This window comes from Lepidochelys olivacea (assembly GCF_965140295.1).
Source record: "Lepidochelys olivacea isolate rLepOli2 genome assembly, chromosome: 8".
Classification (NCBI taxonomy): Eukaryota; Metazoa; Chordata; order Testudines; family Cheloniidae; genus Lepidochelys; species Lepidochelys olivacea.
The window spans coordinates 100278314-100292450 of record NC_140418.1 but is presented as its reverse complement, the minus strand read 5'-3'; the positions used below and the strand labels follow the sequence as shown (position 1 = coordinate 100292450).

The 14137-nt window shown below is 39.5% G+C and overlaps 1 protein-coding gene across 5 annotated transcripts in view; it reads right to left on the bottom strand.

The window, feature by feature from the left end:
- The window catches only part of BEND5 (BEN domain containing 5), a 1397007-nt gene that overhangs the window by 513897 nt on the left and 868973 nt on the right, over positions 1-14137 (bottom strand). For 2 of the 5 annotated variants that reach the window (XM_084637917.1, XM_084637920.1), the window contains 3 exons: positions 13187-13320; positions 11016-11391; positions 1624-1772 (listed from right to left, as the gene is read on the bottom strand). The exons of 2 other annotated variants lie outside the window; for them this stretch is intronic. In XM_084637917.1, the coding sequence (XP_084494043.1) occupies positions 1624-1772; positions 11016-11391; positions 13187-13320 (659 nt within the window). The remainder of the gene's footprint in view (positions 1-1623; positions 1773-11015; positions 11392-13186; positions 13321-14137) is intronic. One more of the 5 variants, XM_084637921.1, reaches the window with a different exon arrangement.

Below are 14137 nucleotides of genomic sequence, written 5' to 3'. Positions count from 1 at the left end.
CTTTAATTTTTTTTGTAATGCTGTCCTCTCTTTTGGGATAGAGAAGAGTTTCTCTGACATGAGTGAGAATCGTACCATGATCACATCCAATACCACACAGTGTGAAGTTTGTAAAACAGCCTTTCTACAACTCCACTGCAGTTCAGGTTAAAAAGAATTGCACGAATTAGTGAAAATGTTAAAAATTAGCCACCTTAAGTGTGTCACCAAAATGTATCAATTGTTTTAAAATGGTTACAACAATCTAAATCCCAACAAACTAAGTGTTTGGATATCTCTGTTAAAATACAGAACAATGAATTATTATTTTAACTTCATATTCAAGGGACGTGTCAAAAAACCAGATGCAATCAATTGTGTAATGTTGATTTTAAGGTGAAATGGAATGTGCTATGTTTTTCTGCCACTGTAACTATATGAAATAGTATTTGGTAGCTAAAAGGACCATGGTGGAGCCTGATGTGGATATTGCTTTCCAGAGGTTCTCCAATTGTGGCACTGACTGCATACACATCCCAGGAATGGGGATCTGCTGAGTATGGTATAATTCCAGTGGATTTATGTAAACACTTAAGTTTATTCATTGTGTCCTTTTCCGTATATTGACTGTGTGCATTCACTTCAAAGTAGCATTGATCTTACCACCAACTATCAGTTTCAAATATGGTACATATTTGTATAACTGTCTATTACTTAGGGATTATTACCTGCAATCCCATGCTGTCACACAGGTGTAATTCGTAAAGTCATAAATGTAAAAAGGCTGAAAATGGCTGAGAACTTAAAAATTGGACAGTAACAAGTCATAAACCTCCAGTGATGACAGAACCTTGTGAACAACAAGCGCTCTCGACCATGTTTGTACTTGTTTTCACACAGGCTCAACAAACATTTTAGATACTCAAATGTTTGGAGTTGTGGTGTGTGCTGATTGTGCTGTTGAATGGGGGGTTCTGTTGTGTTGTGCAGGAAGAAATGTGAATTTGTACACATTGTGAATGAAGGGTATATGTTGTGGTGAGGCATGTTTGGGGTTACTGTGTGTGCTGACTGCAGTGTGTGGCGGTGGTCGTGTTGATGTGTGTCTAGAGAAGGTTGCACTGAGAGATTTGTGTTTTGTGCAGGTGGCAGTTGCCAAAATCCAGTGTCCCCCTCATACAACCAGTGAAACTGTTGCATTCAACTTGGCTGTAAAGGAGGCAATTGGTCACAGTGATCTTAGAACTTTTGGCATGCCATAGATACATGCTTTTCTATAGCTGTAGGTGTAATCTGTCAAGTCAAAATGGCTGTAAATTTGAAAACTGAATGGTAACAGATCACAATACCCAATGATGATTCATCCTGAGGATATTCTGAATAAAAAAAGGGCCACCAACCATGTTTGTAGCTATTTACATTATTTCCTACCAACTCTACAGACATAAGCTTCAGAGTGACACACACAGTGATTGATGTTCCTGTAATCTTATTATACGGATACTATTGTACTTTGTGAAAATTTAGGAAAACACTAAACACAATAGTAGCTTACAGCAAAGACTCTAATGTCATGAAAGTTTGGTATGAAATCCACCCGAAGAACAGTTAAAAACTATTTATAAAGTATTTAGTTTCAAATACCTTTCCGTTCTCGAGAATATACTTGTCCATTACTGGAACAGGGGCAGGATAGTATGTTGATGTATTCGCTTCCTCACTGAATGTTTTCTGTATCTCAGGCTCAGGCTCAATGGATTCTGGTTTTCCTTTTTCAAGTTCAATGGCAGGACCTACACAGTTAAGAAAAGAGATTTGTCTGCTATCCCAAAGAACATGAACTCAATCATTTTACTGACCAATGGTCAGCATAGACCACCACATTAGTCATGTTTGTTTTAGAATGGAAATGGATCCAAAGCAAAACCCTTCATCTGAACAGTCCCCAATAAAAATCGGGGTAAGAACTCAGGCTCTTACCCATTCCTGCTTTAAACACTTAATGCTAAAGAATCATGCTCAAAAATAATTGTGTGTATGGACAGTTCAAAGAATATAGGTGAGGTAGCTATAACTTGTACTCAAATGAATGATAATGAAACTGAGTTGAACATATAAACCAGAGGTGGTAACAGTTATCCTTCAAATTAGAATTACTGTATAGTTACTTGGACGATTATATGCAATCTATACTTTTTCATGGAAAAAAGTAAAAATATTTAAAACATTCTTTAAATAGGGGTATGTAAAATAAGAATGAACAGAAATGGTACAATTAAGTGAATGGACTTGTGATACTTATGCTAAAATGCCTTGAATTTAAGGAACATCTAAGTGTTAACAAAACATACATTAGAATTTTGATTGCCCGATCAGTTACCCTGATTTATATTTTAATGTAATCAACAAAAATTAAGCACAATTTAAACAATGGAAGATTGCTAAGCAGATGTTTGAGGTTTCTAAGGAAGATTAATTAACTATCAATGACACCAGCTTTTCAGAATCCCCACCCCAGCAGATCAGCTACTACAAAGTTATTCTAAAAGGGTCAAACAATACAATTTGTGAACTGGATTTTATAATTTCATTCATTAGAACTGTGATAGCACCAGTAAATATAGTCTACAGCTCTGATCCTGAAAGCATACATGTGAGCAAACCACCGATACCACATGAAGCTCTGTTAGAGTGAATGTAGTTTTGTACAGGTCAGTATAATATCAGCTGCAGGATCAGGACCGAACGACAAGAGTAACTCTCATACTCCCTAGAACTACACTATGAAGGAGTGAGTTAGCACTGCATATCCAACATTTGAGTCTTGAATAACCACAAAAACTAATTTAGTAATCTTTAACTGTGGAAATGAGTCTCAGCAGTTGCCACCTCTCTTTTTGTACGTATAGCCCCAAGTTTTGTCTTGCTCTAACCCAGCAAATCAGACTGCCGTTTCAGCTAATGGCAGTATAGCTGCTGGTACACTGGAAAAAATAAATCTCTCTCTTGTATCATATTTCTTGGACATTCTCTGTATCTGAAACGATTATAGCATCCGTTACTCTTTATGCTACACAGAATCATATGAAAGCTTAGTATGCAAAAATAGCAATTTCCCCATGTGGCTTAACATCGCTTGTACGTGACCTAAATATCATAGTTATTTTGCACTTGAAGCTAGTGGGGTGCATTTAGCTTATTGTCAAGGACCAAAAATTCCAGTTCTTTGGACAACTCTATTCTGCAGTGATAGCTATTGGGTTTCTTAGGAATTGAATGCAAGTATGGTACCAATACAGAACCCTATGAAAGGCAGCACATTTACATTATAGTTTCACAGCAGCATTCACTGACACCTGCAACATCATACACAAGCAGACACTGATGTTGGCACCAAGCGAAGACTGAACAGTTGCATTTAAAACCACGCACAGCGGTAGACCAACTGCAAGACTACCTTTCATGAGTGGATATGGTAGAAATGTTCAACCTCTTCCCACATTCTTTAATGAACTGAACAAGCAGGGTACTGATACACAACTACCCTAGAGCAGTAATTTTCAACCTGTGGTCTGTAGACCCCTGGGAGTCCGCAGACTATGTCTAAGGGGTCCATGAACGGTGATTATGAAAATAAAGTTTCAGATCCCAGAAAAGACATTAAGAACATAACAGTCATCCTGGGTCAGACCAAGGGTCCATCTAGCGCAGTATCCTGTCTTCCAACAGTGGCCAGTGTCAGGTGCCCCAAAGGGAATGAACAGAACAGGTTATCATCAAGTGATCCATCCCATCACCCATTCCCAGCTTCTGGCAAACAGAGGCTAGGGACACCATCCCTGCCCATTCTGGTTAATAAGTTAATGGAGGATAGGTCCATCAATGGCTATCTGGTTCTTTTTAGAACCCTGTTATAGTCTTGGCCTTCACAACATCCTCTGGCAAAGAGTTCCACAGACTGACACTGCGTTGTATGAAAAAAAATCTTCCTTTTGTTTGTTTTAAACCTGCTGCCTATTAATTTCATTTGGTGACCCCTAGTTCTTGTGTTATGAGAAACACTAAACAACATTTCCTTATTTACTTTCTGTTTTTCTGATCAAAAGTATGTGAATACCCGCACCTATAGGCCAAAATCTGGAAGTGTTGTCATTATCATAGAAACCCACAGTTTAGTCCCCTTTCTCCCACTGTGTCAACTGCCATGCTGAGCACGTGCAACATTTACAGTTGAATTCTGTTCAGTCAGTTTTCAGTGTAAGACTTCTATGGTAGGAGTTTGCAGACCACAGGTTGAATTTCCAAAGGGGCTACATCTCTATTAGAAATTGTTTAGGGGTCTGCAAATGAAAAAGGGTTGAAAACCACTGCCCTAGAGATTGTCTTGACTATAGGCCGGGAAGAGAACATGCATGCCTTTTCTTGAGGCAAACTGTTCAATGAGCTCAAGGAAAGTAATCCTCAAGATGTACAATTCTGTGCTTTGAAGGAAAATTCAGGGGGGAAAAAACCCTATGTTGAAGTATTTTCTTCCTAGAATGAAACGTGTTTCTTGGTTTAAACATTTATGCTATTTTCTACTTGGAAGTTTTTTACTGTTTGTTTACAGCCAGTATACTGACACAGCTGGGGTTTGGTTTCCAGATTTCCCTAAAGAAGAGTAACTGGTAAAAGTCCACTGTAGCAGCAAGTCTCAGGAGCCACAAAAATATCAAATTTAACTGATGCTTTATTGCTTGGAAGCCACAGACAGAAAGCCTTAAAAATGCCTTATTTTATACTCTAAAAGCTTGCCTCCCCCACCTCTAAAAACCCATAAAGCTGCATCTAACTGGATAGGCTTCACAGTTCTTTTCACTGAGTACTAAAGACTGCATTTTCAGCACAGCATGTTGTGAATTAGACATGCAACTCATTCTATTGCTTTATTGCTAATGGGAGCTGTGTGCCTAATTTGCCATGCACCACACTTTAAATTTACTTTTTAAAGTTTCTCTCTCTTTGTAGTTTATTTGCTTTCTGTTGTTTTTTTTTTTAAATAAATAAAGGAAGGGAGGGAGTGGGTGAAAGAAATTGGCCACAGCTTCAGGGCTCAAAAATGCAAATATTTACTACATAATGATCATTTTAAAATACAGCAAAGACAATTCTTAAGAATGTGAAAAGAAAGGAAAGAAACCTTTCTAGTTCACTCCGAATTTTTTGTTTTTCTTTGGGGGGGGGGGGGGTGTTTCAGAATTACTGGTTGCTCAATATGGACCACAATAGCTTCAGCTGCAGAATCAACAGATGCCAGGCTTTCCACAAGCTCTTTCCACAGTTAGTCTCTAAGGTGCCACAAGTACTCCTTTTCTTTTTATGGATACAGACTAACACGGCTGCTACTCAGGAACCTTTCTACAGTGTGTGGATCATCTTATTCTCTCAAAGACACATTGCAGGCTTTGATGCTACTTGAGATGAGTGGAGGTGCATTGTTCAGCACTTCCTTTTTGTGGCAGGAAGCCTCTGCTTTTCCGCATGTCTACTGGAAAGGGAATGCACATGATATTGAGGAATCTGGGAAATCTTGGATTTTTAGTCACTGTTCTTGATTTGGATACAGACTAACACGGCTAACCCCAGATACTTGTTCTTGATTTGTTGCTGATTTACCGTTACTCATGGTGCTGCAGTAAACATTCCTCATTTGTTCGGTTCCTAGTGCCATTTGCTTATAAGACTCTTTGGCTCTCTCTTTCACTGAGAGAAAGAGAGAGAAAGAGACAGAAATAGAGAGAAAGAGAAAGAAGCTGAATATGGCCATATGAAAATTCTTCTGGTGTGGAGCAATTCTCTGCTGGTGCTGTACCAGCACATCCAGCTCCTGCTCCACTCCTCCAGTTTGGTTCCCAGGCAGGGATGAGGAGGCAGCTGAAATTCAATGTGTTCCTACGAGGCTCCCTTGGGGTAATGGTTCCATACTGACTGTAGCCATCCAGTGTAAATTGGAACAGCCCTGGGCTGCTCTTACCTATGTCGCAACTCAGGAAGACAGACCTGGCCCCAAGAATGAGGAGCTGTAACTAGATAAACTGGAAGATAAGCAAAGAATCTGGGTGAATATCTCCCTTTCCGTCCTACTGCAATACTGAGAATTAAGAGCATAGTGTGAAAACAGTAATAAGTGTAACGCCGGTTGACCTAGCTAGAGCCATGCATTGTTCTGGTAAGAGATGTGCAATCTTCCCAATAGAACACTACTGCTTCTAGGATCATCCTCTGAGTTGATATGGACAATCATACTAAATTGTGCAGTGCTTACCCAATGTGAAGGCTGTTAGCCTGAAACATTTTTATATTATTCAAATTCATATCACTTGTGATCCAAGCCATATTTGAAGCTGGGATTCCAGACGATAAAAATCAATGATTTAGGGATGTATACACTGGAATGAGAGATCCATGGCACGACTGTGGCTAGCCCAGGTCAGCTGACTCTCACTCATGGAGCTCAGGCTGTGGGGCTAAAAATTGCTGCATAGCTGTTTAGGCTCGGGCTGGAGCTTGGGCTCTGGGATCCTCCTCCCTTGTGAAGTCCCAGAGCCTGGGCTTCAGTCCCAAGCCCAAACCTAAACATAGCATTTTTATAGCCCCATGAGCCCGAATTAGCTGACTCAGACGAGCCATGGGTGTTCAACTGCTGTGTAGGTGTACCCACATGTACTGGATCATGCAGCCCCTTACATTAGGTATATTACAGTCAGAGGAGAGGGAAGGTGGTCAAAAATAGCCTTTGCATGTGTGCAGAGGCCTAGCACAATACGATAGCATTCACCTCCAAGCAGCAGAGGAAATACATATTGCACCTCTTCAAGGGTTTTGGTTCAATGGTTACCTTCTCCCCCACTCCTTTGCTCCCTGGAACTCTAGGAGATATTGTGCCTCCATGAGACAGTGTACTGCTGCACCACCTCAAATGAAAGGTTATGCCTTAACATCAGAATCGAGCCCTTAATATTTCATAAAGAACAGTGAAATACTGACCATCGTATTCTCCTCCTGATGCATCTGAGGATGCTGTGTCAGCTATGGCAAGTCATTGCCAAGGCTCTTGTATAATAAATTGCAACTCAGTATCATAAATGTAAAGGGCTATGAACACTGATATTCACACTGTCAGGGAGGCAGCAAGTTCCAGTAACAGACAAAGAGATTAACTGAACTTTCGTCTACATCTGGCCTTCAAGTTTAAAACATCAGCAATAATACATGTTTCCCCCAGCTGTGATGCATCCGTATCAAACAGCTGTCATCTCACACAAAGAAAGTGTAAGTCCCTAGGTGAAACAGAAATGCAATTAGTTTGCATTAACAGTAGCCTGCTAAGAATATAACTTCACATAAATTACATGTAATTTGAAACTCTAGGTTCATGAAGTCACCAGAACAACTAAAGATAAGTCGAGGACACTACCCTTTTAAACTATTTTCATGGACAGCACATATTCACAAAGGTAACCATTTCCAGGAGTAGAAACAATCTCTCAATGATCTCTAACCATGTGTTGATGTAAAGGAACAGTATTTCTTTACACACAGATGTTTGAGATCCCTTTTATCACAACTGAAGTCTGCAGTAGTTCCACATTTCTAACCATAAACTAATTTTGCATCTATTTTCCCAAGGGCTGACACTTTTTCTATTTTAAAACCACCATTATAGGAAAAGGACATTGAATTATCTGTAGTAGCTGCTTTAAATCTTGACAGAATGTATGATGGCTACATTTAGGTCCAACTTTTACCTTTACACATTAATAACCCCACCAAAACCAACGAGACTGTATGGATGTAGGGCAGAATTTAATACACAAATGATACAGTCAAACATGCCACAAAGGCTAGGAATCCAAGTACTTTCTAATGTTTAAGGGATTTTCCATCCCTATATTAACAACAATGGAACTTTCTAAATTAATGTGCACATCTGGACAGGGATTAAGTACAAAATTTAAAAAGAGCAAACCCTCATTTTTTATAGTGCGCCAAAATTACAGTGTACAACAAACTTGTTCGCTCTGCATAGGAGTGCAAAGGAGGTGGAAGAGGCAAAGAGCTTTCCACTTCCTTTGCGAAGCTCTAATACAACAGCATCCTTGCACACTCTGCACACTGCTAGTACTGCTGCTTCTTATAGCTTTCTCCAAAAGGGTGGGGGGGGGGGGAAAGAGGGCAATGGGAGCAGCAGATTTGACCAGGCAGAGAGGTTACTCCTGGGGGAATTTTACGCCACTGTGCACATGCACAATTCATGCCCCATACACATTTTTTTTCCTCTGCAGGAAATACATCCTGCTGGAGTGGCACTACAGTTATGCCTTTCACTCACCAGGGGCCACTGTGGCACCAAAACAGAGGGCAGCTGGTTACCTTGCCACAACAGCCACTGGGGGGAGGAGAGGCTGCGTTCCTCACAGCACCCTGCCATGGGGCCAAGGGAGGAGGCATGGGGCTGCTGCGGGGTCACACAGACTGAGGATCAGAAGGCCTAGTGGGGGGAGGGGAGACAGACTGGGGCAGGGACTAAGTGCTAGTGGGGGTGCAGGGACACTTGGGGACAGGGGCAGATGTGCATGACTCAATGGGAGAGGCTAGGGATCAGCAAGGGTCTGCATGGGGAAGATTCCACAACCCCCTAACAATCTCTCCCCCGCACCAAAAAAACCAAACCTGTTCCATACGTCTTCTACCCACATGTAACAACCCTCCAGGTTCACTCCCTGCAATTATTTCTCTCCCCCTCAGCTCCTCCATTAGCCCCAAGCCTCTGCACCGCTTCTGAGGGGTGTTGGAAATACATTTCAGTATTGTAGTTTAAATTAATTACTTAAAAATCTGTATTAATATGCAAAGTAAGGAATCTATTTGTAAAAAAAAAAAAATCAGAATTTTTTTTTTGTCTGTATTGTTAGACATACTTGCTGACAGATATTTTGAAATAAATTACCAAACTAATTGAAACTGGCATGATTATATTGTGTTATTTTGATAAATTCAATATGCAGAATTTTAAAATACCGTGTGCAGAATTTTAATTTTTTGGCACAGAATTCCCCCAGGAGTCAGAGGTGGGAGCTGCACCCTCTTCAGGAGGAAAGCAGTGGCCTGATCAATGGGAGGCATTGTCCATTTCTGTGAAGCTGACCACAGGGCTGGAGCTGCATGAAATGTGTCTTCAGCAAAATCACTCCCAATAGTGAATAGATAAGCCAGGTATTGGAAAGAGGTGCCACTAGTTTCACTAGTTCATTGCAGAGAGACTGTTTCTACAACTGTCTAGATTCATCACTCAAATCTGAAATAGTTTAAGAAAAAAATCTGCTGCATGGATTTCTTCAATGCTGGTGGTATTATTCATGATTGTTAAAATGGTGCCAGATTGATGCATTAGAAACTCAAGTCCACTATCTAGAGAATATATTTGGCATGGGCAACACCTTTTCAAGTTTTTTCCACCAGTCCATGCAAAGATGCATCAAATCCCTATTGAAGAAACTATCCCTAGGAATGAAAGAATAATCCATACCCTGTGTTCATTCCAGTTTTGGCCACACAACTGAGACTACCAGCAAGAATGCCCAATAAAACAGTGGTTAGTAGACTTGTCTGCTAACATCTGGACTGACAATTCACATATGTTCATTTAGTTGATAGTAGGACATCTTTTCATCCAAGGAGAATTTCAGAGAACTCACTGGAATTTACAACCACCCACATTATGTCTCTAATACTGTGTGGAAAGCTTATTTAATCTTTACATGCCCTTTAATTAATTACTCTGGGTAGTCACCATACTAAGTCCATCTTAAATCTTTGGAGTCAAGTTTTCAAAGTGAACTTCAGTCAAGCACAATTCAATGCGTGCAAAACCATAAACATGCAATTTTTCACATCCAACATCTTGTGTGGACAAACCTCAGATTGGCACAGAAACCTCAGACACTCATGCAAATCAAGTATGTGGCCCTCTATTCGAATTGTGTGTGAAAAATCAACTTCCGCATGTCCCAAAACAGACATGGAAAACAGCATGCCAAAGCTTGGGCGTGCAACCCATAACTGCAAATTTCAGTGGTCAAGACTTGACTATGGACCTTTTTGACTATTGGGCTCTGAATTTTATTTACAAATAAAAACAAACATGAAAACTATTTTTAAAATCATAATGAAGTATTCCAGTTTTATCACCCCCAAGTGACACAGACTACTACTCTGCACCAATTCCAATATAATAGTTAAATAGTTATCACTGAACAAAAAAACTGCCATTGATTCAAGCTATTTGGAATCTAAATCCAAAATTGTATAAAACCTGCATTTAATAACCAATATTTTTTATAATGGATCATTGTGCTTATTTAAAAAAAACAAAAACAAAAAACAAACACACACTTATGTTCATGAACAACCCATAATTTCTCAAATACCTTTGCTGTTTAAATCAAATGCCAAAACGTTCAAGAACATATTATAATCGAATGACCTACAAAAAGTTTTAAAAAGCCAAAACTTGGTTACTTATTCATAACAAGGAAACCTTAAATAAAAAAAACCCAAAAAACCCACCTTCCACAAACAGCTGCAATCAGTAAGACCTTATGGTCTGCCCTACACTTACTATGCGCTGAATGGAATTTTTTAAAAATGTAATTTAATAAAGGAAAGACAGATATGTTCCAAAGATAAACTTTACTACAACTTTCAGTTTGGGGTGAATTTTTTTTTTTTTTTTTAAAAGAACTGAACAAAGTAATGTAACATGGAAACTCTGAGTCAGACTTACCGGCACAAAGACCGCTGCTATCATTAAAGAAAGATCCAGAGGCACGTGGTGTACAAATCCAATATGCACAGCACAACTGAAGTGGAAAACGCACTTTAACAGGCAAAGTCCTGTTTGCCCCCCATCCCTACACCTGGAAGAAGTTTCAGTTTCTATTTTTAAGATATTGTAAAGCCTGTTAAAACTAGTCCCATGTATACTGAGCACTTACCACTGCCTAATCTCAGAAGCAGCACATCCTGAAGTCTCCTGTTCAAGTCTCTGAGCTCTTTCATTTCTGACACTAATGCCCCATACTCCTTTAGCTTTTTTGCCTGCTGCACAAGCTGCCTCCGTGTTCTCTCAAGTTCTTGCTGAATATGTCTCATTTCTTCTTGCTGCTGTTGGTAACTCCTCAGCAATTCTTCATAGAGAACACGAGGAATTACAGCATCGTCCATGTTGTTAATGCCTTCCGAAGTCTCCATAAAGGTTTCCTCAGGGCTTGAACTACTACTGAGACTCATCCCATTTTGCTTTTCTAGGCGAGCAACAACTGCTTCGATGCTTTTGTGTGTACCTTCACTTTGTTTCCTCCCATCTTGTCTCTGTGTGTTACAATAATACAGAAAATTAGCAGAGCAGGAATACAATACATAACATGAACTAAAACTCCAGCCTTCAGGACAATTAAGGCTGTTTTCCAAAAAAGTGAAACAAGGTCCACCTTACAAAAAAAAAATGTTGCTCCTAAAGGATGCCTGTGAACACTCTTACCATAACTGAATTACATGTGTATTAACATGCAAATTTGAGGAACTGCTGGAGGACTTCCTTGGTTGCATTTGCCCAAATTGTGTGCGCAAGTGGTGGGTACTTTAGGCAGAACTTTCAGTTTAAATAAAAAAAAAAAAAGGACCTGGGCGTCTCCCTTTTGAAAGTCCAGCCCTTCATGTTTAGCATACATACCGTGTTTATATTTCCTTTTCTGATGGTCTTAAAGGGAAAAAAGGCATCAATTATGTATTTTGTATGTTATCCATAATTGCAGGGTACTTTAAAAAAATGACTGAAGTACTGTCAATATTTTTTTCACCAGTATAAATAAGAGCAGTTTAACTGAGTTAAAGAGAGAAAACTGCTTATTAGAAGCACACCATCTGAAGCCATTTCATGAACTGAAGACTTGTGCTTTCAATCACCACGCAGACAAACGTCCACTAACTATTCCCACCCCCATGCGCGCGTGCACGCACACACACACACACACACACACACACACACACACACACACACACCCCTCCCCATGAAAATAGATGAGTTATACTATTTGCAAGCACTGGAAAGGGAATTACAATAATAAATTAGAGAATATACAATCTAGTCCCATCCCCCAGATCAAGAGATTCTTTATATAGTAGTATTGCGTTGCAGATGTTTCGTTTTCAGTGAACTTCTAGCAGCAATTTACCTTTGCTCTTTCATACAGTAGTCCAAACCCTATTAATAAATGCATCCTCCTTTGTAAAGGGTCTGGGTGATGGTATTACCATGTATCAGTATAGGCAAAAAGTCACCAGTTTTTTCAACTGGCCAAATATAGAAAGAGTATTTGAATTTCCAAGTAATTGACAGGAAAGCAAACCTAGCTCATGGGTTAAACACAAGAAACTGATGCTATCAATTCCCATACCACGTCCAGGAGTAATGTGGCAGAAAATTAGATTATTCAATGTTATTCCTGCGCCATACATGCTCTAAAAAATGCCATCCCTCCATAAATAAATTTACTAGTATAATTCCTGCAGCTAGACAACACATGAAGCCACAAAGCAATATTCCCCACCCCCACCCCCGCCCGGTTGGCAGACTTTTAAAGGAGAAGTTACTTGAAAACAAAAACAAAAAAATTACAGTTTTTGACATCTCGGCCTGAAAGGACCACTGACCTCTGTATCAGAGGGATTCAATTTTGTTTAGTTTTTCTTCCCACCCAAAGTTGGGACTTTCATAGCACCCTGTTCTATTCAAGACAAGCTGAGTACAACAGGTTAAAAAGTGCCAACCAAGAACAGCTGCTTAATCATATAACTGGGTCAACCTGGGCCAAAGTTAAACAACATTGTTCCAAAAATCTCTAACAGCAATTAAGTTGCAGACTGTACAAATAAAAATAATTCTCAACTGCACATGAACTAGATTTCTGAAAAGCTGGTCTGTAAACCAATTCAGAATTCTCACCCACAGCCCCTGCCCGCCAACTTGACCCAATTACATCCATACAACGTTTTAAGGGGATGGAAAGCCAGCCTGGAATTCTTTAGCTATGACATGTGTGCATATGCCCCAAGCACTTTCACACACACAAACACCCAAAAAAACAAAACAAAAAAACTTCAATACCTTACTGTGTCTAAGCTCCACATCTTCTTCCCCATAATCTGTAACCTCCCCAGCTTCTTCTACGTGATTGAGAGAGAGTTTGGGGATTTTAATTTTCTTCTGCATCACACTGTTTTCAAGGTCAGTTTTGTCTTCTAAAATGTATATTAAAAATAAAAATGTTGTTACATTAATCAAAGTCTTCTTACTTCCAAATATTGCATGATTTAGGCAAGACCAGTTAAAAAAAAATTCCCATGCTTTACTCCCCTCAATATTCAATGGATCAAATTAATCCAGTGTAACTCCTCTGACACCCATTAATCACAATGGTGCTATACCAGGGACAACTTGACCATATGTGATTGTGCATATTAAAAAAAAAGGCAAGTTAAATTTATGGGATAGCGATCAAATGCATTAATGTATAGCCATTAGTACTAAGATACGAGGTAGAAACCATTTGATGCTGTAAAGAATTCAACTCCCTAAGAACTACTTGCATTTCTTTAAATTATATTATCAACAAGATCATATATCATTCATAAACTGCTACTGAGAGTTCACATTCTGTTTAAGTCTAAAGTAAGTGTGAGTTTTGTAGTTTAACTGTAGGCCTTATTCAGCATTTGTCAACAGCACAAATCTAGCACGTCATCCGGCACAAGTGGCAGATTCTCCAATACTCAGGAGAAGACCAGGGCTGGAAAAACAGCAGGTCAGATTTGACAGGCACTTGCAGAGAGCTGTGTGCAGAACCTGTACAGCGACCACTGACACCACCCCTATTTCTAGTTTATAGTACTAATCCTTTGCTGTCAGAGAAAAAACCCAGACAATAAAAATGTATATAGTTCTGCGACTCACAGAGTAGCCTTGATAACAGTGATTCTACTGTTAGAATATTTTTCAAATTTGAAGTATTCTACAGAAGCTCCTAAAATACCTACTCTACTTGGTTATTCTTTGGGA